The sequence below is a fragment of the Giraffa tippelskirchi genome, chromosome 4, assembly GCF_054371585.1.
Source record: "Giraffa tippelskirchi isolate mGirTip1 chromosome 4, T2T-mGirTip1v1.2.pri, whole genome shotgun sequence".
Lineage (NCBI taxonomy): Eukaryota > Metazoa > Chordata > Mammalia > Artiodactyla > Giraffidae > Giraffa > Giraffa tippelskirchi.
The window spans coordinates 113048804-113076714 of record NC_137278.1 but is presented as its reverse complement, the minus strand read 5'-3'; the positions used below and the strand labels follow the sequence as shown (position 1 = coordinate 113076714).

The 27911-nt window shown below is 37.4% G+C and overlaps 1 protein-coding gene across 18 annotated transcripts in view; it reads left to right on the top strand.

Annotated features, from left to right (window-relative positions):
* LIN7A (lin-7 cell polarity scaffold A) overlaps window positions 1-27911 on the top strand; it is a 147926-nt gene that overhangs the window by 40499 nt on the left and 79516 nt on the right. For 12 of the 18 annotated variants that reach the window (XM_081597137.1, XM_081597136.1, XM_081597145.1 and 9 more), the window contains one exon: window positions 8929-9047. In XM_081597137.1, coding sequence (XP_081453263.1) covers window positions 8929-9047 — 119 coding nt within the window. Of the gene's footprint in view, window positions 1-4502; window positions 4574-8928; window positions 9048-27911 lie in introns of all 18 variants that reach the window. The other 6 variants (XM_081597141.1, XM_081597149.1, XM_081597150.1 and 3 more) reach the window with 1 other exon arrangement.

The following is a 27911-nucleotide window of genomic DNA, read 5'->3' as shown; positions in this document are numbered from 1 at the left end:
ACAGCCAGTTTGCTTTTTTGCATTTCTTTTTCTTCGGGACTGTCTTGATCCCTATCCTGTACAATGTCATGAACCTCTGTCCATAGTTCATCAGGCACTCTGTCTATCATATCTAGTCCCTTAAATCTATTTCCCACTTCTACTGTATAATCGTAAGGGATTTGATTTAGGTCATACCTGAATGGTCTAGTGGTTTTCCCTACTTTCTTCCATTGAAGTCTGAGTTTGGCAGTAAGGAGTTCATGATCTGAGCTACAGTCAGCTCCGTCTTCTTTTGCTGACTGTATAGAATTTCTCCATTTTTGGCTGCAAAGAATATAGTCAACCTGATTTCAGTATTGACCATCTGGTCATGTCCATGTGTAGAGTCTTCTCTTGTGTTGTTGGAAGAGGTTGTTTGCTATGATCAGTGAATTCCTGTGGCAAAACTCTATGAGCCTTGCCCTGCTTCATTTTGTACTCCTAGGCCAAATTTGCCTGTTAATCAAGGTGTTTCTTGACTTGCTACTTCTGCATTGCAGTCCCCTATAATGAAAAGGATATCTTTTGGGGGTGTTAGTTCTAAAAGGTCTTGTAGGTCTTCATAGACTCATTCAACTTTAGCTTCTTCAGCACTACTGGTCGGGGCATAGACTTGGATTACCGTGATATTGAATGGTTTGTCTTGGAAACAAACAGAGATCATTCTGTTGTTTTTGCGATTGCATCCAAGTACTGCGTTTCAGACTCTTTTGTTGACTATGATGGCTACTTCATTTCTTCTAAGGGATTCTTGCCCACAGTAGTAGATATGATGTTCATTTGAGTTAAATTCACCCATTCCAGTCCATTTTAGTTCACTGATTCCTAAAATGTCGATGTTCACTCTTGCCATATCCTGTTTGACCTTCCAATTTGCCTTGTCTCATGGACCTAACATTCCAGATTCCTATGCACTATTGCTGTTTAGAGCATCGGACCTTGCTTCCATCACCAGTCACATCCACAGCTGGGTGTTGTTTGCTTTTGCTCTGTCTCTTCATTCTTTCTGAAGTTATTTCTCCACTGATCTCCAGTAGCATATTGGGGACCTACCGACCTGGGGCGTTCCATCTTTCAGTATCCTATCTTTTTGCCTTTTCATACTATTCATGGGGTTCTCAAGGCAAGAATACGGTGATATAATGTAACGTATTGAAGAGTTATCTTTTAGGACTTTGGGCAGTATTATGTCTGTTTGCCTCAGTTTTCAATGATGCTGCATTTAAAAAATAAATTTGCAATACCTTTATTGTTTTATTTCGAATCCACTTTTATGACAGAGTAGAAAAATAAAGAAGCATGGGCACTGGAGTCAGACACATCTGATCTTGAATCCTGACTCTACCATTTCCTAGCTGTGTAGCCTTGAGCCAGATAATTCATCTTTTTCAGCCTTAGCTGTTTTTAAAAATATTTCTTTAACTATTCAATGAGGACAGTAGTAAGTAATCCTTTTACGTGTTTTTGAGGATTTTATAAGATGATCTAAGTAAGGCACCTTTTTCTGGATCACATATTAAACTATCATTAACATACAAAGTGCATTTGTGGACCACTTCCTGCATCAGCACCACCCAAGATGACTACTAAAAGAGAAAATTTCAAAGCTTCCCTGTCAGCCTCTTTTTTTTTTTTTTAAATCTTAATTTTATATAAATGGTACAAGGCTAATTTTTTGTTGTTGTTGACTAAAATTTGAGAACCACTGATTTCAGTCCCAAGCAAGTATTTATTGATCAGATTAGCTTAATCTCTGTTAACAGGCTTGGATGAGAAGTGCTGGGAATGAAGAATATGCTTTCCTCAGCCATATCTCAAATGTAGACCAGATTCTAGAGCCATACTGCCAGGATTCAAATCCTAACTCGTCAACTTACTAGCTCTTTCCCCAGAGAAGTAATTTTAACTCTATGGGTCTCAGTTTCCTTTCCTGTAAAATGGAGATAATATTACGTACCTCATAGTGCTAAGAGAAGGAAAATGTTGCAAATTCATGCTATACCAAAGTCTATACATGACAGCAGTTAGTATTATAAGTAACATTGTTTTTAGAACCCACAGGTTACACCTTAAGAGGCCATATCAATGATTCTCAACATAGCCACACATTATCACTGGGGAGCTCTGAAGATTCTGATGCCCAGACCATATCTGAGAACAGTGAAATCATAAATAATATGTAGGTAGGATCTAGGTATCTGGTTTTTGTTTGTATATTTATTTTCAGTTCCTGCAGGTGATTCCAGTGGGTAGCAAAGGCTGATAAAAACTCTTCCCTATCATTTGAAAGCTCTCCAGAGAACTCCTGGAAGTTCAGTGGTTAGAACTCAGTGTTTTCATTGTCAGGACCTGGGTTCAGTCCCTGGTCAGGGGTCGAAGATCCCCTAAGCCAGAATAAATAAATGAAATAAAAGCTCTCCAGATAATTCTGATGACCCCTGAACATTACTTGAGAGAGGTATACTGGTAAATGAAGTAGAGGTTAATCTTTATTGAGAAAGGGAAAATAAGAGCTCAGCCTCTGACCAAGAAAGCCTGCAGGACACAGGGCTATTATAAAAGTGTTGAATGTTGAAGGAAAGAGCTATTAAAAGAAAATCTATTATTGGAATAAAAATAAAAGGCACAGGGTCTGGAATCACTTAGATCCAGACTCCAAACCCAGGTCTCCTATTTGTTAATGAAATACTTAAATTCACTATAAGCTTCGGTTTTCTCTTTGTAAAGTGTGGATATTTACTACCACATAAGGTTGTTAGGGGCTTCCCAGGTGGCTCAGTGATAAAGAACCCTTCTACCAAAGCAGGAGAAATAAAAGACAGGGTTCAATTCCTGTGTTGGGAAGATCCCCTGGAGCAGGACATGGAAACCCACTCTCGTATTCTTGTTTGGAGAATCCCACGGACAGAGGAGTCTGGCGGGCTACAGTCTATGGGGTCACAAAGAGTCAGACATGACTGAAGTGACTTAGCAGGCATGCAGCACACAAGGTTGTTAGAAGGATAAAATGGGTAAAGAGATGGAAACTCTTGGCTTGTAATGACTCCTACTCCATAGACATTAAAGGTTTATTGTCATGGTTGCTTTTTGAAGTGAGATTAATGGGATCCAGAGTGTGAGAGAGAGTGAGGAGGGGCAAAGGCAATACCCAAGTACTGTGCTTAGATAATAGGATAGATAATGGAGGTACGAACCGGAGAGTTGGTAGACGAGAGGAGGAGTTCATTTCAGGAAAGGCTTCTGAGATCTTCTTGCTTTCTTAGTGTTTATCAAGCCGCCTCCCCACTCCTTTTCTAATATTCCTTCCGATGTGAGCTATCCTGGTAAATCCAGACTCCTGTATTAGTAACCAAATTTTGTAGGAAAGTTTCATAAAATGAGTGTAAGGAGGTTCTCAGCAAGAACCTTAAGGGGACTCGTAAACAAACTACACACAATTTATTGTAGTTGTTTCAAGAACAATTATTTCACTTATTGAAAGGTTTATTTGACTTCCTTACAGATCTTGGGCCTTGCCGGTTTCTGGTACTTTTATAAAACTAAAGGGAATCAGAATTAATTTTAAACTCCATTTAAATTGCATTTTAACATCCAATTTGTCACTCACCACATCTTTGCAGTACCAGCCAGACCGAGGCTGGAAGGACCCGATTTCTGCCATTAGTTTTTAGGCTTCTTTTGGCTTTTACCAACTGCTGTATAATCCCATGACCTCACATTGCTAGATTCACTTGGGTGGGTGCCAGCAAGTGGACTCTGGTGCCACTGCTTTCCACGTCTCTGCCTATGGCCAGGTAGGCAGTGGGCAGGCAGATCACCTGTGCGACCCAGAAAGCGGTTGTCTCCCTCTGCAGGTGACCCCCAGTGGCTACAATTGGTTCTATTTGGACCACTCCTTGCTTGGATCATTGAAGAGAAGAAAAGACCTATTTTTTTGTCCAAAGTTAATGACGTAACAATTCTTCATGAATCTTTTTTTTTCATCTCACAATTACCTCTTCATAAGTACTGGAAAAGGCCTATGGTGTAATGTAACAGAGCTGGCCCAGCTTTTAGTAATTTTTGGTGGAGTGAAGGGTGGCTAGCTTCCTTGATAGCTCATTTTTGAACAGTATTTCTCAATTTTGAATGATCATAGGGATCATCTGGAATCTTAAAAACAAAGAACCTGATGACTGAATCTGACACTTAGAGATTGTGGATACAATTATAAAGTCTGGGGAGCAGGCTGGCTTTACGACTCCACAGTGGTCAGGGTGACCAGCCTTTGCTAGGAGCACTGTTGCAGAATAGGGTAGATACTTGACACTACTTACTTTCATTTATGGACTTTTACCAATAACTCTAAGACTCTCAAAAGAATCCCATTCAGTATCCTGTTATATAGGGTGTCAAAGAATAATAGAAAGTGCAGGAGTTTGGGGACTGCTGGGACGAAAGGAAACCTGAACTATCATTTTGTTCATATCTCTTTGAAACAGGATCTATGAAACAGCTTTAGAATCAGTTGAATCTTGGGATTGACATATACACACTACTCCGTATAAAACAGGTAACTAATAAGAACCTACTGTATAGCCCAGGGAACTCTACTTAATACTCAGTAATTACCTATATGGGAAAAGAATCTCAGAGTGGATTTATGTTTATGTGTAACTGATTCACTTTGCTGTACAGCAGAAACTAATACAACATTTTAAATCAATCATGCACAAATAAATTTTTTTATAAAAGCTAAAACTAAAAAAAAAAAATCACTTGAATAATTTTAACATTCCTGAGCCTTATCCTCATGGCTCCTGAATCAATGTCCCTCAAGTGGCAGTGGGGAGGATGTCAGGAACCTATATTTTAATACATTTCTCCAGGTGATTCTTAGGCACACTCATGTTTTAGAACCATTCATTTCTAGCAGAGGTTGTCAGCATGCACATCTGAATCACATAGGAGTATAAAAACACCCATGCCAACTAGACCAGGGGTTCTCAAACACGGCCTTTGTCAACCATTGGCATCACCTTGAGGGCTTCCAAAAGCCCTTGCTCAGGCCCCAGCCTGTGCCAGTCACACTGGAATCTCTCTGCGAGACCCAGGCATCCATGACTGTCAAAGCTGGCCATGTGGTTCCGGTCTGAAGCCAGGATTGAGAACCACTGTACCATATCTTCTGGTTTAATTCATTTGGGGTGAGTCTCAGGCATTGATAACTTATTGTGGCAATCATTTTGCAATATACATATATCAAATAATTATGTTGTACACTTAAACTAACACAATATTCTATGTCAACTATATCTCAATGAAATTGAGGGGAAAATAATTTCTAAATGTACCCCAGGTAATTTTAAAGTGCAGCCCAAGATAAGAACTCCTGAATAGTCATTTTCAGCTTTCCAAACTTCCAATTCAGTCACTTGATACCCTTTAGCCTACACATTCAGGCTTTTATCCTTCCTGCACATCAGACCCAACCCAGTCTTGACCAAAGCTGATAGCGATCTGGAGGCTTATTCTCATGAGAAGTTAGTTATATGTCCACCTAGACATAGGCCTTGAACCCCTTCTTTTCTAGTCTCATCAACTAATCTATCATTCATTCAACAAATATAAACACCCAGTATTTGTCAAGGACTCTTCATTGAACTATGGCTACAGTAATAAATAATACACTGTTCCTGACCTCTCAGAAAGCTTATGTATTTGCAGGGTGAAGGAGGGAGACATACATACAAAAAGAGCTATAGCAGAGAGTAGTAATTATTACAATGGATAAGTGAACAAAGGACTGTGGGAATACCAATGTGATAGCAACTAAATCTGCCTTGGAGAGTCAGGGAAGACATGTCTAAGGAGAGGCTATCTAGGCCAAGTCTTCCCTCCGTGACCTGTCACACCCTCCATGATGTGATTTCTCTCTACTGCATTTCTTGCTACTCTTGACCTGGTTTCAACTTTGAACATATTAAATGCTCAGTTCTTTGAATGCCCCACACTCTCTTGATAAAACTTCAGTAGTCTGCATTTGTTTGCCTGGAACTTTTTTCTCCTTTTCCTCATCTGTACCTCCTACCTAGGGCTCCGCTTAGCTGTTATTTTCACAAAGAGCTCCTCACTGACCTCCTGGATGATGATACATGTCCTGGTTAGACATCTGTGTACTAGCCCTATAGAGCTGCTTTTATAGCTCATGCCCACTTATTAGGTACCTGTGGTCCTTCAGACCTATGAATGCCATGAAAGCAAGAGCAACCAGTGGTCTCTATTACCAGTGTCTCTCATGCCTAGCACTACTGGATGAATAAATTATTGCATTCCAGGAACAGGGGATGATATGTACAAAATCACAGAGACATGGTGTTCTGTGTTGTGTTCTAGAATAGCAAAAACTTTGGATGATCAATGTATAGGTTCGGCAGGAGGAGGTTTTTAGAGATGAGTCAGAAGAGGTTGATTGTTAAGGGCTTTGTATGTATTCCTAAATGGTCTGAACTTCACCCTGTGCAACAGGAAGCCAGAAATAGGTTTTATGCAGGGGAGTATAATAATGAGGTTTATCACTCTATGAGCAGTGTGGAGAGTGGACTGAAAAAGAAAAGCCATTTATAGAACATTAGGGGATATTCCAGTCCCTAGGTGGAAAATAATAAAGGCTTCCATGAAGCAATAAAGCACAGGGTTTCCATTCAAAAGGCATTTTGAGACTGCACCTATAGCACTTGCTGACTAATTACATGTGGGAGTGAATGTAAAAGATGATGCCGTGGTCTAGCTTGGAAGACAGGCTGGGTGGAGATGCTGTTAATGGAAATACGTAATGTAAGAAGAGAAGAGCTACTTTCAGGAAAAAATGAAGCAAGCACAGTTTTAAACATGTTGAGAGTTCCAACTACCTGTTGGAATCTAGATAGAGTCTTTCATGTAGTTAGAAGTACATATAGTTCTTAGCTTGGTATCTTATTGATTGTGGATGCAACTGGTTTTGTCTAACTGACTATATTGACTTTCAGTTAATGTACAAAAAGACAGATTTTTGAAACTGACAGTGTCTTACCGATTTCATGATTTGTGCTTCCTTGGGCCGCAGTTGGTGATACTTCAAGGGAGAGTCCATTAAAGTTACTTTTTGGTTCTTTTCTTTAGTTAAATACATAAACCTATGCCAACCCCACCTGAATTTTTAGGTGGTAGCAATGCTTCCCCTAATAGCTCAGTTGATAAAGAATCCGCCTGAAATGCAGTAGACCCCAGTTCGATTCCTGGGTTGGGAGGATCCCCTGGAGAAAGGATAGGCTACCTACTCCAGTATTCTTGGGCTTCCCTTGTGACTCAGCTGGTAAAAAATATGCCTGCAATGCAGGAGACTTGGGTTCAGTCCCTGGGTTGGGAAGATACCCTGGAGAAGGGAAAGGCTACCCACTCCAGTATTCTGGCCTAGACAATTCCATGGACTTTATAGTCCATGGGGTCGCAGAGAGTCGGACACGACTGAGCGACTTTCACTTTCAGTCTTATTATGGGTGACTATACGGTTATGTTTTTTTCCCTCATCTGATTGTGTGTTCAGAAAAGAAGCATATCTTATTCCTCTTGTCAGTCTTAGTGGCAAGTATACAAAGTGATGGGTGGAGGGATGAATTAATTATTTAATTAATTAATAATCTGATGGCAGGGATATGGGATACTTCCTGGAGTTAATCATGTAGGAATTGAAAATCTCTATATGTAATGTCTCAATGTCTGTTCGGTGAGTTATTGGCCACAGCAACAGAGGTAGAAGAGATCACTGTAAATATTTTTAAAATGGCCTTCATCTTATCATTTTCTCTTGACAATACAAAACCTGGGAATACAATACAATACAATCCTGGGAATTTTAAAGCTATGGTTATAAACGACTGTGTTTCTTGATCTGTATCATCAGGTGAAAGAGAAGCATTTAAGCTAATTGTTGTCGAAAAACTCTTTTGGTGCTAAGAGATGGCTAGGTGGGTACATGATCAGATTTTTATTTTCAGAAGATAACTTTATGGATCATATGAAGTGGTTGTAGGAGAATAAATGATTCTAGTTGGACAGGGGAGAGATGATGTTGAGGGTCTGCAATAATGCAATGGCAGCAAAATGGAGAGAGCTCGTTCATTCATTCATAAATATGATATCAAGTATTTATTTACTGTTTTACAGCAGACTCTGAGGATGCAGTGGTGAATAAGCCCAATTAAATTCTTACCCTCAAGGAGATTATAGACAAGTAGAGAAAGGGAAAGGGAAAGGGAAAGGGAAGTTGCTCAGTCGTGTCCGACTCTTTGCGACCCCGTGGACTGTATCCTACCAGGCTCCTCCATCCATGGGATTCTCCAGGCAAGAATACTGGAGTGGTTTGCCATTTCCTTCTCCAGGGGATCTTCCCGACCCAGGGATCGAACCCAGGTCTCCCGCATTGGAGGCAGACGCTTTAACCTCTGAGCCAAGATGCACATAAATCAGATCATCATACTAATAAACATAAAAATGCAGGTTTGATAAATGTGGAATTAGAAAAGAAAAACTGAAAAAAAGCCTCTCAGAGGTAAAATTGACAGAACTCATTTGGTTATTGGGGTATCAGAATATACAAAAGACCTGCTTCCTGCTCTTTTTTGAAAGAATATTCAGACTAATTTGTGTAACAGAAATAACATATGAGAAATACCATTGAGGAAGATGTATTATGTGACAAATGGTGTAGAACAGGTTTAAATGACCTTTTACCAAAAGATGAGATCAAAAAACTATGAATTGTAAATTCTGCTTTTGCAATAAATTCCACTAACTTTTCATTGTCACTGTTTAATTGGAGTAATGGTACTTTTTGATAAGATACAGTTTACTCCATGTCTCTCTCCATTTTGATTTTTTTTTATTCAGATGTTGCCAGAGCAATTGAGTTACTGGAAAAACTACAGGAATCTGGAGAAGTACCAGTGCACAAGCTACAATCTCTCAAAAAAGTGCTTCAGAGTGAGTTTTGTACTGCTATTCGAGAGGTATGGGACTAATATTTTTATAACTATATTCTGCTGTATGCCTTCTGAATAGAAAGCATGTCTTTTCCACACAAACAGTTGAACTAGTTAAGAATGTAACTGCATCTTAAGCTTTCTGTTTTCAACTGCTTAGATAGATGATAAAATATAATTTAGTCTGCTAAATTCCAAAATTAGATTCAGTTAGGATTTATGCATTCATGTAAAACCAAATGTTGAGCTTATGGTGCCCGTGAAGTGACTACTTCAGTGGGTGACTCTACATAGTCTAAACTTTTTAGTAGTCATTTGAAGTCATCTGGAAATTCAGGTAGAAGTAGTCATCGTTAATGGGGACTGAGCTTTTCTTAAAAGAACACTCAACTAAATCTTTCTCAGGTAAATCTGAAAGAGTAACTCACTACTGACTAAAGTTATAGTTATCCGAAAATTACTGTCTAGTGCAGTGATGGGAACGGGCTGATAGGCTCTTCAGCACACCTCTGTAATGCTTTCCTGTTAATGGTTTCAAAAAGCCTGAGGTAGAATAAGTGTGTTTAAAATGACTGTTTGAATTTTTTATTAATTTGTGGTGGAATTGACTAGTCAGTTAATGAATTTCACTGGTTATAAGATAATTCACTTAAGGTATATACTTTACAGTGCTTTATTCAGTAAGCCCATCACCTCTTCCGCATTTACTTAGCACCTAAAGTGCATATATCCAGCATTATTTGTCCTGCCCGAAGTCCTCAATAGTAAATTATGTACTGTCATCCTTTCCAAAGTCAGTTGAACCCAGTGGCTGCCAAGAGGGTTTGTGTAGCAGAGGGCATGCATCTCTCAGAGATGCTTGTATCGACCTTCCTCTTTTTTAAAAAAAAAATTGTTTTTCTTTTTTTTTTTGACATAAACACACTGCTATATTTATTTATTTATGTATTTATTTTTGGCTGTGCTGAGTCTTTGTTGCTGCACATGGGCTTTTTCTAGTTGTGGAGAGCGGGGTCTGCTCTCTAGTTGTGGTTTGCAGGCTTCTCATTGTAGTGACTTCTCTTGATTGTAGTGACTTCTCTTGTTGCAAAACATAAGTTCTAAGGGTGCTGGCTTCAGTAGTTGCAGACAAGGGCTCAATAGTTGTGACTTGCTGCCTCTCGGGTACGTGGGCTCCAGCAGCTGTGGCACCAGGGTTCACCAGTTGTGGCTCATGGGCCCTAGAGAGTGCAGGCTCCAATAATTATGGCACGCAGACTCAGTGGTTGTGACTCACGGGCTCTTGTGCGCCGGTCAGTAGTGGCACTTGGGCTTCGTTGCTCCATAGCATGTGGGATCTTCCCAAACTGGGGATTGAACCTGCAACCCCTGCATTGGCAGGCAGAGTCTTCTCCACTGTACCATGAGGGAAGTCCTCAGCCTTCCACGTTGCAACTATACTTGTGGTTAATGCATGTTCTCTGCCTGAACAGTGCTAGTTTCTGAGTTGTCACTAAGTAGAAAGCCTCAAGTGACTAACATTAAGACACACAAACCTCTCTCACTGCATATTTAAGCCATGCCTACCCAATGAGGTTAATATTTGAATTTTGCTAGGATTTGATTTACACTGTGCTTGTGCTAAATCTTTACTACGTGAGGTTGTCAACTACTTAATTTTTGTTTACAGTGAATGCAGCTTAAGGAAGTAGCCATAATTCTATCTCTAAGTTTTAATCTGTGAATTTAATTTCTCCAGGTGTATGAATTCTCGGCCATCCACTGGTCAGTGGGAAAGGTCTAAGATATGTAGAAACCCCACGGGCCTCCTGCAGTCACTCTGTAGACTAAGGCTACATCCCCAATACACTCTTTTTTTCCTTCACAGAGTGCTATTCCCCTGGGGTTTGGTGGCTGACTTTTCATCTTAGATATTCTGTCACCTTTCTACTTTCCACAGAATTAACTAAAGAATAGTATCCATTAAATATATGTCTCTGCTCACTGGGAATTTGGCTTGTGATCCATGTAAAGTCTCTACTTTAATGGAACTTAAATTCCAGTGAGAAAATGCTGATTAATAAATATATAATACCATGGCAGAAAATGGCACTATGGAGAGAAATGAAGCAGGGTTAGGGGAGTTCAGGTAGGACTCTCTTAAATTAGAGTGGTCAGAAAATAACTTAATTGAAGTCACGGAACAAATCACACACGTATTGGAGGGGATAGTGTTCCAGGCAGAGCAAACCACAAGTGAAAAAACCCAGAGACAAGAATTACCTTAATCCATGGAAGCAAAAGCCGGTTATGCCTTCAGTGAAATAGGAAGGTAGGCTTCCTTCCTAGAAGCAGCTAGAGAGCAGGAAACACAAGGCCTCACAGGCCATGGTTAGAACACTGGATTCTATCCTAAGCATGATAGGAAGCCCTTGGAGCATTTTGACCTCACCTGCTCAGCTTAAAAATGTTTTTCTGACTGCTGAGAATACATGGGTCCATGCAAGAGTAGAAACAAAGATATCAGTAATAAGGTAATGTGTAGTTCAGGAGATGAGATGATGGCAGCCTGGATGAAGATGATGACAATGCAAGTTGTAGGGAGTTGTCAGATTCAATATATATGGTTTTGAGAATAAAGACAATAGGAATTGACATATAGAGTATATGAATAAGAGAAGTCTCAATGGATTCTTAAATTTGGACCGGAACAATTGGATCAATGTGATGTAACTAGATGGGAATCCTCGGGGGTGGACGAGGTTTAGAATAGACTATACAAGCACCCTGTTCTGGATATAGCAAACTGATAATTCTTTTCAGAAATTAACCTAGAGATGTCTGGTAGACATCTAAGTCTGAAGCTTAGGGGAGAAGCTGCTGCTTGAGATGTAAATACAGTGTAGATACCTGTTCAAATAAACACACAGGCCTTTTTCTTTAAAGAGTTGCTAAGGAAAGAGAAGATTCGAGTAAAAAAAAAGGAAAATGTAAAGAAATATTGGAGCCATTGTATAGATATTATAAATACATCTTACAAACTCTGTGGTAAAGTATGGTATCGTTAGTGGTCCTTGGAAATTTATAACTGATGTATAAGCAGTTCAGAAGTTTTAGAAGGGAGAAAAAAGATGATATAATTTATCTACCTTACATTTTATAAATTTCACTAATAAAATTAGTTTATATTCACATTACTGTCCTTAGTAATAATTTTAAAGGCAATACATGTTATATAACATTGATTTGGTCCCTTCATCTCAGCTAACATCTCATAGTAGTTGCATGGTGTTGTTCATATTTAAGTTTGGAATTTTTATTATCCTTATGGTATTTTTATGCTAACCATAGGAAGTAATGATAAAAATAGCCAATTTGTATACAACAATTCTGAATCGTAGAATAGCATTGTGATCCCATCTAGTGAAAGTTCTTCAGTGAAATATAAGATATGAATGCACGTAGATGGACAGGTAAATCCACAAGCCAGTAAAGAAAAGTACAACTAAGAAGTATGATGTAAGATGCTGACTCCCTGAAAATTAGCTTTAATTTTACTCCTGGTCTCTTTGGTATTGACTGTTATGCTTGAGTGAAACCACTCAAGTTGGGTTTCTTATTCATAATAGGAATAATACTCAGAGTCTCTCTGATTAAATTATTTGAGTTTTCAGAAATATTTGCCAGTTAATACTTCCCAGTGTGAAAGTTATAAATGTTGTCATCACAGGAGGAGAAAAGAACTAGAACTATAGAGGCATCATTCTTTTTTAAAAAATATTTATTTATTTTTTGGTTGTGTTGGGTTTTTGTTGCTATATGTGAGTTTTCTCTGATTGCAGTGAGTGGAAGCTACTCTTTATTATGATAGCCAGGCTTCTCATTGTGGTGGCTCCTCTTGTTGAGGAGCACAGACTCTAGGCTTCAGTAGGTGTGGCACTCAGGCTTAGTAGTTGTGGCTTGCAGGTTCTAGAGTGTGGGCTCAGTAATTGTGGTACATGGGCTTAGTTGCTTTGCAGTATGTGGATTTTCCTGGACCAGGGATCGAACCCATGCCTCCTGCACTGGCCGGTGGCTTCCTATCTGTTGTCCCACCAGGGAAGTCTGAGGCATCATTCTTAGTTGCGTTCACTGGAGCAAAAAGTAGGTACAGCTCATACCATTGCCAACAAGACTTGTAAAACCCAAATTATGCTTAAAAAGAAGGGAGAACAACCTATTGCAGTTTTTTGTAGGTTTTTTTTTTCCATATGTAAGTGTTAATAATAATTATTTTATGTTGAGGCAATCCTGTATTTTGCTTTACATTCAGGTAAAGCCACTGAATCAGCATTTGGCATATGTGCAGCAATTACATGGGGAGAATAATTTAATGAAATTTAATTTTTTTAATGAAAATGGATGATTAAAAGAGATTACATGTTTTCTCCACTTAACTAATTTTATTTAGTCTGTAAAAAGGACTGAAAAGGTTTTGTTGCGATCAGTACTGAAATAAGACCATCTATATATACAACAAATAAAGCCCTGATCTATTAATAAATGAGTTACACTTGAATGACAGTCCATGCAGAGATTTATTCATAGAATACAGATAGTAGTTGGCAATACTTATCTTGATTGTGTTTTTTTGCTCAGTGATTTTAAAAGGACTGATTAATAATTCACTTGTACCTATTCAGTACAACTAATTTTGGAGTACATGACAGAAAAATAGAGTGACGGGTAGTGCTGCTTTTCCAAAGTGAAAGGTATTAGCTCACAAAGAAAGTTCATACAAAGTTTGGGATGAGAGGTGAAATTTATAAATTTATTCTCCTGATATTCCCAGCAAAAACTATTTCTATGACTTTAAGTGGCTTTCTCAAGTTTTAGTTAATTAACTTGAGTGATCCAAACTTATAAATTAAAATATAGGGGAAAATAAGGATTGAACTAAAAGGATTATTAAATGTTGTTTTTTGATAAGAGAATTTCCTAAGATAATTGAAATGCAGTTTGAATAGCTCAATTGACAAGATATGGACTTTCCCCCAACATTTTGTATTCTTCGTGCCTCAGAGTAAGAAATCAATAGTATAGGAATGGTCATATTTTAAGAGGACATCCAATTTCTGCAACAGAATACCAAAAATTTCTTTCTGAAACTAAAGTGATTAAAAAAGAAAAACAAACAGAATTAGCCATCTATTTACTATCATTATCTTCCAAGTTTTAAGGCATTTAGGCTTCCTGCTTTTCAGAGTCATGTGCTTATTGATCTGGTGTATGCAGACTGTGGTGAGCACTTACTCCCACTATTATGCCTGTCACTTGCTTGTTTGCACCAAATACACAGAACTGAATGATATAGTTACCAAAGACTGCCTTCCTTGGGCAATCACCAGATGGTATGTGCTAGTAATTTCTAATGTAGTGTAACTATAGAATAAGAAAATAAAACCGACTCTACATAGAAGCTATCATTCTGTGATGGTGGATCATTGAAAAATATTGTAGTTCTCTTGTCCTTCTTAGCACATGTTGCAGTTGGATTTCCCCACCCTCCTTTAAGCTACATGGGGTTATGGGAACCTCTTTGGCTAAGGATATGCGAGTAGAAGTTATGTGTGCCATTTCCTCATGGAAGCCTTTGAGTCAGTGCAGTATTTGCCATGTTCCCTTCCCTTTTCACGGAGAAGGCAATGGCACCCCACTCCAGTACTCTTGCCTGGAAAATCCCATGGATGGAGGAGCCTGGTAGGCTACAGTCCATGGGGTCGCTAAGAGTCGGACACGACTGAGCAACTTCACTTTAACTTTTCCCTTTCATGCATTGGAGAAGGAAATGGCAACCCACTCCAGTATTCTTGCCTGGAGAATCCTAGGGACGGCGGAGCCTGGTAGGCTGCCGTCTATAGGGTCGCACAGGGTCAGACACGACTGAAGCGACTTAGCAGCAGCAGCAGCTTCCCTTTTCATGTGCCCTAATGGACATGAGTTTGAGCAAACTCTGGGAGATAGTGAAGGATAGGGAAACTTGTCATGCTGCAGTTCATGGGATTGCATAGAGTCAGACACAACTTAGTGACTGAACAACAACTAAGTGATGTTTTATGCGATAATCAATCATCCTGGATTACAGAGTGAGAAAATGAGAAATACAGGGTTTAGCCAACTCTTAATAAACATATCAGCTCAGCAAAAAAATAAATCTTTGCAACTCTAAGCCCCCAAGACGTTGGGGTTATCATACCACAGCAATACCCAGCTATCCTGACTGATACTAAAACAGTTACAAAGTCAAATTTACCTTGGCAAAAGGTTATAAGCTGTATCAGCCCTTTCACTGCTATAAAACAAAGTTAGTTTTTAAAAGCTAGGTTGTATGTTTAGTAAGCAGTGATAAATCTTTTTGAAACTATGTAAAATTGGTATCTGATATAAGGACCAATGCACATTAGGTGTCTCATACATTTGGTCATATTTTGTTTGCTTCTAGCTCCCATTTTCTCTTACCCTCTTTTTTTTTTTCTTCCTTAGAATGGAGCTTACTAACCTTCAAGCACCACCTCCCACCCCATCTAACTCCCACACAATTTCTTTATGAAGGAAATTTCTTTGTCTTATAGACTTAAAGGTATAATCAACATAAAAGAAATAGTTAGAATGTATTGGTCTGAAGTGCCTTCAGTCTCCAGTAAGATTTTTTCCTAGAGCAATGTGTAGTTTGGGAATTATCCCTGCAATTCTCCCACCTGTAATATGTGGGAAAAAATGTCACTACGAAATATTTTGTCTGATCAGAAGGAGCAGCAAAATCATTAGAGCCAGGTTGTAGTAAAGTCCCCCAATGTTTGAATCCCAACTTAGCTATGTATTTTTGACCTCCATAAAATTTTATTTGTCATTTTTAATAGGGGGAGTAGTACCATCAGCTTTGAGGTCATTGTGATAATTAGAGATCATACATGTACAACTGCCTAGTACTGTCTGGCAGCCAATAATTACAAAACCAGTTAATGCTATTATTATCAAAGAGTAGAGTCCCAGATTATTACTAGGTATCACATTTTTGTAAGTCATGAAATAGATAACAGTTGGGGAGAGAACTGGTAGCTTCTATAGACGAGATGTAAGAAAACCCAGCAGGCTAATAAACATATTCATTGCCCCCACTGCCATGTACTAAAACAAATTGAGCCCTTGCATCCTAATTCCACAGTCATATGGGTCATAGCATTATGACACAAGTGCTTGTTCTTGATGCTCTTTTGTTCATCTTAATTTACTGTGTGGATGAAGACACAAACAGCAACCGTAATTACCTTTATGAGAAGGCTAATGATTGGTAATATAATAGCATATAGATTTCTAATTATCTTAAGAAAACATATCCTCAAATCAATAGTGACAAGATGAGACGAAACAAGGATACACAGAAGGAGAAAGAAGAGTTGGAGAAAGGGAGAAAACATATCCTCAAATCAATAGTGACAAGATGAGACGAAACAAGGATACACAGAAGGAGAAAGAAGAGTTGGAGAAAGGGAGAGTGAGAGGAATGAAGGAAGAAAGGCAAGAAAGGAAGCTGGTTGATATTAATCATGGCATAATGTACTATAATGGAAAGACAGAAGGAACATTACATGGAGTCAGAAAGAGCATTGAGAATGCATTCAGACAACCTGGATTCAAATCCTTGCTTGGCCACTGAACTGTGTGATCTTGGGCAAGTTACTTAAACTCTGTGATCTTGGTTTTGTTTAGCTTTTCTTTTTCTTTTTTTTTACATAAAATAAGGTAACTTCCTAGGACTGTTGGGAGGATTAGATCAAATAAGATAAAAAACCCCAAAATACCTTGAGTAATATACCTAGCTAAAAGAGGAAGTAGTTAGGAAATGGTGCCTATTTTGGTGAAAAGTTTAGTGGTTTTAGTGATAATACAAAATTTTAATATGTTTTAATAGAAATATTAGTTAAAAATATAGAGAATAATAGTTCTATAGTTATCAATCATCCAAATAGATGTAGAATTTTTTTTTCTTAGGAGGAGGAACCACATTTTAAGTAAAATGTTGACAGTCTAGTAGTGTTAGAATAAACAAATATAGTAAGGAATCTGGAAACCTTGCCATATGATGGGAAGTTAATAACAACAGGGGTTATTTGGTCATATTTCAGGTTACTTTAGAAAAAGAGTTTTTAACTTAACGTAATATATATAGACCCTAGTGGCTCAGGTGGTAAAGAATTTGCCTGCAGTTCAGGAGACCCAGTTTTGATCCCTGGGTCAGGAAGATCCCCTGGAGAAGGGAATGGCAACCCACTCCAGTATTCTTGCCTGGAAAATCCTATGGACAGAGGAGCCTGGCAAGCCACAGTCCATGCTGTCATAAAGAGTTGGACACAGCTGAATGACTAACACACACCATATATAGGCTTCATGGTGTAGATGAAGTAAGAACAAGTATATATATATATATATTTTTTATTTCTTTTATTGGCAAAAAGTTTATGGCAAAATATGTTTTTAAAGTTTTACTTCAAATATGAATGGAGTGGCATGGATTCATTGTATAAAATTATCATCCTTGTTATATAATGGCATCTCATCAGAATTAACAAAAATGCATCTGAAATGATGTTTATGCATATATTTTGTTTGTATTGAACTTAGCGTAAGTTGGCAGATGACAAAGAAAAGAAAGCTTGGTTGCTCTTACATTTCCTTTGATTTTGTTTGCATTGCCAAATGTGATGGGGCACAAAAGCCAAACTTTCTCTTGTGATAAGTTTCCTGCCAACAAGAGCATGAAGTCAAGGAACCTTATTTCTGGGCATCTTGAAAGTACATTACATATTATAGAATTTTTCATTTTTTTACAGAAAAAGCTCAGCTTTTAAAAAGTGAAAATTTAACTAAGACTTCTATTTTTCCCAGTGTATCTTGACACATTTCCAAGCAAAAAGAAGCCATTAAATAACTGAGAAAAGCTTGATCAAATCATGTTTGAAATGGTGGGTTGCTCAGAAAAATAACAAAAATACTAAAAGAGTGTCTCTGTTCACTTCACTTAATTCTGAACTTTGACATTTTGCCAATATTTTGTAGCCAGTTATGGTGAAAATAATAGTTGTGCATTTCCATTTGGCATGCAATTGGGTGAAAACTATGATTGTTTCAGTAAAGTTCTGATTTTTATCTGTCTCGTGAATGCTGATACCTTAATGTGTATGTGTGTTATTTACCGCGTGAATATTTTCAAGGCCAATTGTTTCAACAGTGAAAAGCTTCTTTGTCAAGCAGAATTTCTAATGGAAGAAAACTCTTTGATACCATGTGCACATGTGGACTACATATGGAGTTTCTGCATCCAGCATCCAGCTTGCTTGCTCTGGTGAAGACAGGCATTCCCACTTTTCATAGAGACTTACTTCTTTTAACATCAGGGTAAATTAGTGTCACAGACTCCGATAATCATCCTAAAAGATGCCTGGCCTTCCCTAATCTCTGGAAAGTGGTCAAGTAATTTCACAGCTCTAGCCTGGAATGTGTATTTTCAAGTTTTTACCTAGGAATGGAGCAAAATATTTTCTTTTTATTTGACAAAAGATTCTTGGCTTTCCAGAATGTAAGTGTTAATATGCTTGGTTGAATTTGGGTCAGAAATTTCAGTGTTTATTTTTCTAAGTAAAGGATTGCTATATCTTAGCAAAGTTTGACAAGAGATGCTCATTCATGGCTGAATTTTCTTGTAGCGATAGGGCACAAGAAGGAGGCTATAGTCAGTCCCTAGATTCCACGTTTGCTGATCTTATTATGGTTACTGTTGGAAACAGCTGCCATTTTGGTGGGAGAGCTGAAAATTTGTGAGGTTTCCAGTGCTGAAAGGGTATCTGTGAGGGGAAGGGAGTTGAAAAGGAGAAAGCCTTGTCAGTGTATCTACATGGAAGATCTGCAACAACTGGAAAGCCTGCAAAACTCTTTTAAAGGTTACTTCTGCTTAGATGATTTAAATGAAAAAAGGATTCAAATGTCATTCTTTGCTGACAGAGGGCCTTGTTGCTGATGCCAGCCTTTCCAAAAATAACATCATTTGACCTGAGAGTAAAGGCTTTGCTAGAACCTGATTCAACCTGAAGTGTGTTAGAGAAAGCTCAGGTGTCAATGGAAGTCCTACTCTGCTCTGATGAAGAATTTAACCGACTGCTATTGAAACTGATCTGAACTGCTGCTTTGAGCACTTGCTGCTGTGAGAACAGACACTAATGGATTGGAAACTAAAAATGACCTAAGTATTTGTAAAGTGAAAGTGAAGTCACTCAGTCATGTCCAACTCTGTGCGACCCCATAGATGGCAGCCTCAGGCTCCTCTGTCCATGGGATTTTCCAGGCAAGAGTACTGGAGTGGGTTGCCATTGCCTTCTCTATTTGTAAAAGATCAGTCCAAGTTTCCCCTTTTTCTAAACAAATAAATCAACCTTCTTATTGAAGCATACTTTAAGTAGACACAAAGTTTTCCTATTTTGTATGAATTGTTTAATTTGGAATTATTGTATTTTACAGGAAATGATTAATTTTTACAAAAAAAAAGAGAGTCATAGTATTGTTTGTGAAGTGACTCAATGTCAAAGGCAAAACAATGGCATGAACATTTACATATCTGTTTTTCTTGGGATAACACCATATACTTCATTAGACCCTCAAAAGGGTCCATGATATGTCCTCCCACCTCACTCCTCAAAAAATGAAGAAAACTCCCTAATAAAGGGTGATGGTATCAGTTGAGAAATACTACATGACTAGTTCATCTGACTTAAGGTCCCTCCAATTCTATGAATCCATACATAGTTATATAGCAAGTAATTAATGTTTTCCTTGGTGTAGATTATATGGAATTACATAAAGTTGAGCATGTATGCATGGTAGGAATATGAGACTATGTGAGACTCTGTATCAATTAGATATGGGAAAGACAGATACCATGAGGATTTTTAAACTGATAAAAATAGTAACGTGTCCTCATTTGATTGAATTTTTTTGGAGAACCTAATCTATTAATATCATTTTATCACAGGAAATTGCAAAAGCAATGACTGCATCACTCACTGGAAACAGAATTTGTAAACTACAGTTATAGTTCTATTCCTGCAGCTTTTTCAGAGAGAAGACACATTTTAAACAATGTGAAGAGTGTTTATAGCATCAACATGTCACTTTCTGGTGGCAAGAACAGGGTCTGTGTGGCAGGAACCATTTTAGACTATAATTGCACTAATGGGTCATTGATCTTACAGATATCTAAATAGACCCTTAAAAATCGTCTGTAATGACTCTGAAGGCTGTTAGCATCACTGTTAGGTAAATACTCAGCTCCAGCCTTTCTATTTGCTACTATAAATGATAAAATAAACAGTACATATTTCCAGAAACTTGTAATTACATGTAATACTTACACAGTAGTTCAAAATAATAGAGTCTTCAGAGAAGTTGTGTTTTTTATCAGTCAGATAAAGTGAACATTCTGTCTTCTGTTGAGATCATAGGACTGGAAATCAGAACTTCTGTTTTTAGCCCCAATGATTATAAAGTTTTTTTTTTTCTCAGTGAACAAATCATTTAACCTTTCCTTGCTTCAATATTGCCAACACATGTGGAGACAAGTCTGTTTGTACAAGCCGTCTAAAATGAATGTTAAGTTACAATCAGTGTTTTTAACAAGATTGCTGTTATCCCTGAGTGTGATTTGCACACAGAAAAGGGAATGAAATTAGTATCACTTATAATTCAAATATATGCAAGGCAATTACTAACTTCCTCCCTCTCTTCTTTTTTCCCTTCTTCCTTCTTCTTTTTTTTTCTTTCATATAAGATTTAGGGCTGAAAACTGACCACTGCATCTTGCATGCATAATTTCCTTGATTTTTATATAGTCTGAGTGCTTGCGTTTAATTCTGAAGCACATTTATTTTCATTTTATGTGTTTAAAATGTTATAAAAAGGTATCATGCTGATGAAATCTTTGGGAATATATTCTTCTCCACTTAAAGTGAAAGTGTTAGTCACTCAATCATGTCCAACTCTTTGCAAATCCATGGACTGTAGCCTGCCAGGCTCCTCTGTCCATGGAATTCTCCAGGCAAGAATACTGGAGTGGGTTGCCATTCCCTTCTCCAGGGAATAATATTATAGGGCTAAGTTCAAGCTTTTTTTGTATGTATTGCTTTGATTCACTTGTTTTGACTGTTGTGTGATAGTCCATTGTGTAAATGTTTATTCACTCTCTCATTGGTGAGGATGTGAGTTGTTTCTAATTTTTCACTTACCATCATTGGTACTGCTATTAACATACATGTATGTATTAGATGATTTGGAGAAGGAAATGGCAACCCACTCCAGTATTCTTGCCTGGAGAATCCCATGGATGGAGGAGCCTGGTAGGCTACAGTCCATGGGGTCGCACAGAGTCGGACACGACTGAAACGACTTAGCAGCAGCAGCAGCATTTATTAGATGATTAAGACTTCTCATGGATATATATGTAGATATAGAATTTTTGGATCATAAGGTATAAAATGTTCAACTTTTTAAGAGATAATACCAGTTTTTAAACTTGGTTGCTCTTAATTTATACCCCAAATGCAATATAGAAATTGTGTACTCACATTACCTCTAATCCTTGGCATATGAAACATTTGAATTTTTACCAGCTGAATATACTAAAATGGGATCTCATTGCAGTTATCATTTGCATTTAATTGATCACTAAATTGTTGAGTATCCCTTCTTCTGATTATTGGTGATATGTATTTCTTTATCCATGAAACATCAGTTTAAGTGTTTTCCTGTTAGTTTGTGCTTTTATATATGTATGTGTATATACATATATATTTAGTATATTCTTGTTTTCAATTCTTTACTGGTATATATAGTGAATATATTCTGCTACTTTGTATCTTATCTTTAAGATGTCTTACAATTGTTAATTTTTAAATATTCATATTGATCATTTTTTAAATAATCAGTGCTTTTTTGGTATCTCACTTCAGATATGTTTCCCTACCCCAGGTTCTAAAAGATATTCCACCTGTATTTTCTATTAAAAGTAAAACTTTTTTTTTTTAAATTTATGTCCTTAGTGTGAGGTAGGAATCCAGTGTTTTTAATCTGTAAAAATGACTTTATTTTCAGCTCTATTTATTAAATAATTCATGGTTTCCTCTGGTTTATTGCATCATTATATACCAAAACCTATACACATGGATCTGTTTCTGGTTTTTCTGATTAATTGGTCAGTTTATCTATCTCTTCATTATTTCCCTGTTTGCTCATTGGGAGATCCAAGGCAATAAATATTGGAAGTGGGGAGAACAGGGAATGAGGAATAGTTTTAATTCTATCTAGTTTTGATCCTAGCTTTTTTGTGTGTGTAAAAGTAAATTAATAAGAGTAAGCATTTCATGGATCAGTGGACAATGATGAATATATGCCATAAATTAAAGGTTATGATAATTCCAATTCTGCTCTTTGCACCTGAGGCCCAAGGAGGGAGGGAAAAAAAACACATAGCCAAATGTTCTTAGAGAATAGTTTCACATTCACAATTTGTGGGTCTCTTTCTATTTCTTTCATCAAGGTTAATTAAGGTTTTAAATAAAGTCTTACTAGAATGAAGTAAGAGAATGTCTGTTTCAATCATCACAGTATAATTAGCATCTAGTATACATAGTGTGTGCCAAATAATGAGTATTTATAATTATTTGTTGACTGCACAAAGAAATTCATTAAGTAAGATGGCTCTTCTTCATTTGTAGATAAACATATGTTTGATTTTCATAAGTCTTGAATTTCAAATAGGACTCTTGAGTTCTTACAAATCCCAGGTAAAACATGTGTTTCTTACCTTTAGGAAGTTATAAACTTCCTTGTGATTCTGATGATTGTGAATCTGGTAAAATTATGGACGATTTTTTCCCAGAATATGTAAATATGCAGTTTTTTTTTTTAAATTCAGAGGTTGATAAATCCTCTATAACTGATCCATTTGGTATCTTTTTTTTTCATCTCTTAATTTTACAGATGAGAAAATAAGATCTTTATGTAAAGTTTACATTGTCTTTCAAGCTAGTTAGAGCCTGAATTAGTATAGAATCAAATTTCATGATTCCTTGTCTAATCTGGTTTCACTTGTTGTGAACAGTGGCAAAAACAGAATATTCTGAAATGTGGAAACAGTGAAACATTTGTTTCACTACTTATTGGTAATGAGCTAAAATAATTGGAAAATTGCATCATGATTCCATTTCCATAATTCCTCTTCATATCATGTTCCATGTATGCCAACATCATTATTTAAAATTTTTGCTTCCAGTTATTTTATTTGCTTCATTTAGCATGAGACAACGCATGGTGTTTTCATAATGTATTGTATCATATATTTATTATACAAATTTCCAGAAGGCAATGTAAAAATTTAGTTACTAATCATGGCATAATTGGCATTATATCACCAAAACAGTTATGACATTCCCAGAAAATTTGAGTCCCTTCTGCAATAACTTAGGGTTTGGGGGGAACTATAGCTGATTTATAATAATATTAGCTTCAGGCACACAACATAGTGATTTGATATTTTTATAGATTTTACTCCAAAGTTATAAAATACTGGCTATATTCCCAGTGTTATATATTACATATTACATTCTTGTAACTTATTTATTTTATGCCTCCTATAAAATTGTCTCTCTTAATCCCCTTCACCTATATTGTACCTTACCCAACCTCTCTACCTTCTGGTAACTACTAATTTGTTTTCTAGATCTGTGAGTCTGCTTCTGTTTTAATTTAGTATTTTTAAGATCAAGCTTTAGGAAGTCTTTAAGGATATATCACACATATGCATGTCTATTCAAATGTGTCCATAGTCCTTTTCTAAGTTAGCTCTACGCGCGCGTGTGTGTGCTAAGTTGTTTCAGTCGTGTCTACTCTTTGTAACCTTATGGACTGTAGCCCACCAGGCTCCTCTGCCCATGGGATTCTCTAGGCAAGAATACTGGAGTGGGTTGCCATGCCTCCTACAGGGGATTTTCCTGACCCAGGGATTGAACCTGTGTCTCCTGCGGCTCCTGTATTGCAGGCAGATTCTTTACTGCTGAACCACTGGGGAAGCCTCAGCTCTACATGCAGGGAAGCCATTTCAACCAATAGCCACAACTTTAGGGAGAAGGCTTGCTTTCCTAGATAAAGAGAAAAGAAACCTGTTACTGGTAATCTTATCTTCCAGAACTACACTGTATCCTCATGTGCACCTGTTAGTCATAAGAGACCCCTAATATTTATTAAGCCTGATACTTGAAAACTTTTGAACTGTGTTTTCTCTCTCCTGCTATTTCCCGTAAATCAGCAGTAGCACATCCCAGTCTTGGCCGACTGGCTAAAGTCCAGCCAAAAATTCCTTTGCTCTTCATTCCCAAATTGCCAGCAACTGGAGGTGAAATCACAGCATCTAGTTCTACCAGTTAATAAGCAAGAAACAGCAGTCATATTAATTAATTAATTAATTAATTATTTTTATTGAAGCATAGTTGCTTTACAATGTTGATGTTAGTTTCAGCTGTGCAGCAAAATGATTCCACTATATGTACATAGATATCTATTTTTTTCCTATTCTTTTCCCTTGTAGATTATTATAAAATACTGAGTATAGTTCCCTGTGCTATAGAGTAGATGTTTGTTGGTTATCTATTTTATATAAAGTAGTGTATCTAATTTAACCCCAAACTCCTAATTTATCCCTCCCCTGGCCCCTTCCCCTTTGGTAGCCATAAGTTTGTTTTCTCTGTCTCTGGGTCTGTTTCTGATGGCAGTCTTTTTTTTTGACAACAGTCATTTTTAAAGGCATCTTTCCAAGTTTCTCAGGGGCTATGCAAAGAAATAATGCAAATATAAAAATCAAATAAACAAAGAACTAACTAGACAACAACAAGAGCAACTCAGTAAACCATAAGGGCCTGGCTGTCACACACACTCTTCCTCTCCTCTGTCTTGCTACTGGAAAGATGGGACTTGTTGTCAGAAATACCAGTAATGGAAAATCATGGACTTCTGGATAGCTCACAAAAGCATCACCTTGATGACAGTGGACAGATGTGTACCTTCTGCATTAAATATAATAATGTTCCTCTTTCTTTAAGGTCAAGAAAAGAAAGGAAAATTAGCCTCTCTGGAACACCCAGTAGAATAGATTATTTCTCTTTCACTGATTTTCTTGATATCATTTTCTTCACACACCATGATATACAATTTTTAGGTCCTGTCCACTTGGAAATATCAGTAGGCATGCAATTACACAAAGATGATAGGGCTGTACTATGTATTTCTTAAAGAATACGCAGGGCTAACTATTCTGAGAACTACAAACTCATATGGAGTCAACGTGGGAAAGGTTACTGGCTGTGTAGTGAAATTAAAGAATACTACTGCCTGAAGTTTCTGATTGAAAGAGTATTCTGTTAAATTTTCTCTGTGACTACTTATTTAACTGCCAGATATTTTTGACTCCTTATTTCAGAAAGTGAATTATAACTGGATTCTATTAAAAATTTCTTTGAAAATCATTCAATTTCCTCACAGAGGGGACAGCAATTACTTTTGTGTCTAGGTTAGAGATTAAATAACTATCACTGCACATTGAGAGAATTGGTATTGCCAGACATTAGCTAAGTAAATTAGACTTGTGTCAACAAGCTATCAAACGTATCCTTCCTCTAGATATGACAAAGACTCATGTCACTTATATTTAAATAAATAATATATCCAAATAATTAAGTTGGAAGAAATTAAAGGACTTACAAAATTATGGAGGCCCTGTAATAGTTCGGTAGAACTTTTCAATAATAAATACTTTAAATGTTTGAAGATAGTCCCATGAGAGGTCAGTAATGTATTAATTACTGTGGTTGAAGTGTTTGTAATCATGAATATGATTTAAATCACACTGTTGATATTTCATGCAAAATACCTTGTCAAGCATAGGCAATTATTCAAACAATAGTTAAAGAAGAAATCCATTTAGAATGTTCATTTGCCTTAATTCATTGTATCATACAACTACAGCTGAGGGAGGAATTATCAAGATCTCCATGACTTAAGGACTTAAAAGTAATAGAATTGCTGAATCATACCTGTTGCCAAAATCTTGGCTCTCTGTGGGCCAGTGCCAAAGAGAAATATGGAGACAGACTTATGGAGGAGAAGGAAAGAGTGGCTTTATTACTTTGCCAGGCAAAGAGGGAACACAGTAGGCTAGTGCCTTAAGAACTGTTCCATTCCTCCCCCTCCCACCTTGTGAGAGGTTATATAGTCTGGAGAGGAGTATGTGAAAAGGATCAAGGCAGTAAGAGTCTTATATTTTTTCTTCTGCAAAGTTTCAAAATGGTGAGGTTGCTGACAAGAATAGGGTGTGTGCAGGGTCTTAGGTGATCAGTCTCCTAATCTTGATGAGATTATCTGATCCTTTATCTTGCCTCAGATGGTTTCCTGACTGCTGGTCCTTTGATTAGGAATTTTAGAACTCAGGTCCTGAAGTCTGGAGTCTTGCCTATAAGAAATGGGGGACAAAAAGACCTTCATGCCTGGAAGCCCCACAGGGCCCTGCTCTGCATCATACCTGATGTTCAGATTTTCATCTTAGAAAGAATAAACTTGGGTAATGGAACAACAGACTGGTTCCAAATAGGAAAAGGAGTACATCAAGGCTGTATATTGTCACCCTGCTTATTTAACTTATATGGAGAGTACATTATGAGAAACGCTGGACTGGAGGAAGCACAAGCTGGAATCAAGATTGCTGGGAGAAATATCAATAACCTCAGATATGCAGCTGACACCACCCTTATGGCAGAAAGTGAATAGGAACTAAAGAGCCTCTTGATGAAAGTGAAAGAGGAGAGTGAAAAAGTTGGCTTAAAGCTCAACATTCAGAAAACTAAGATCATGGCATCTGGTCCCATCACCTCATGGCAAATAGATGGAGAAACAATGGAAACAGTGAGAGACTTTATTGTTTTGGGCTCCAGAATCACTGCAGATGGTGATTGCAGCTATGAAATTAAAAGACGCTTGCTCCTTGGAAGGAAAGTTATGACCAACCTAGACAGCATATTAAAAAGCATTAAAAAGACACTTTGCCGACAAATGTCCATCTAGTCAAGGCTATGGTTTTTCCAGTGGTCATGTGTGGATGTGAGAGTTGGACTATAAAGAAAGCTGAGTGCCGAAGAATTGATGCTTTTGAATTGTGGTGTTGGAGAAGACTCTTGAGAGTCCCTTGGACTGCAAGGAGATCCAATCAATCCATCCTAAAGGAGATCAATCCTGGGTGTTCATTGAAAGGACTGATGTTGAAGCTGAAACTCCAATACTTTGGCCACCTGATGCGAAGAACTGACTCATTTGAAAAGACCCTGATGCTGGGAAAGATTGAAGGCGGGAGGAGAAGGGGATGACAGAAGATGAGATGGTTGGATGGCATCACCGACTCAATGGACATGGGTTTGGGTGGGCTCCGGGAGTTGGTATTGGACAGGGAGGTCTGGCGTGCTGCAGCTCATGGGGTCGCAAAGATTCGGACACGACTGAGCGACTAAACTGAACTGAACAAAGTATCCATATAAAATATGATTTAGTCATCATGGTATAAAAATAAAAGCAAATGAAATTGACTTATAGTTACAACTTTAATAATATTTGCATTGCCAAATGCAAAGACAGATTGAAGTGTCCAAATATTTGAACATGTGACTATACATACGAATTTCCCCAATTTGAATTTCTGTATAATTAAAATTCGACCCTGTGAAGTTAATAGCTTAAAAAAATTCCCATAACATTTATTCTGTCTTTAGTTAGCTAGTTATAATGATCTAA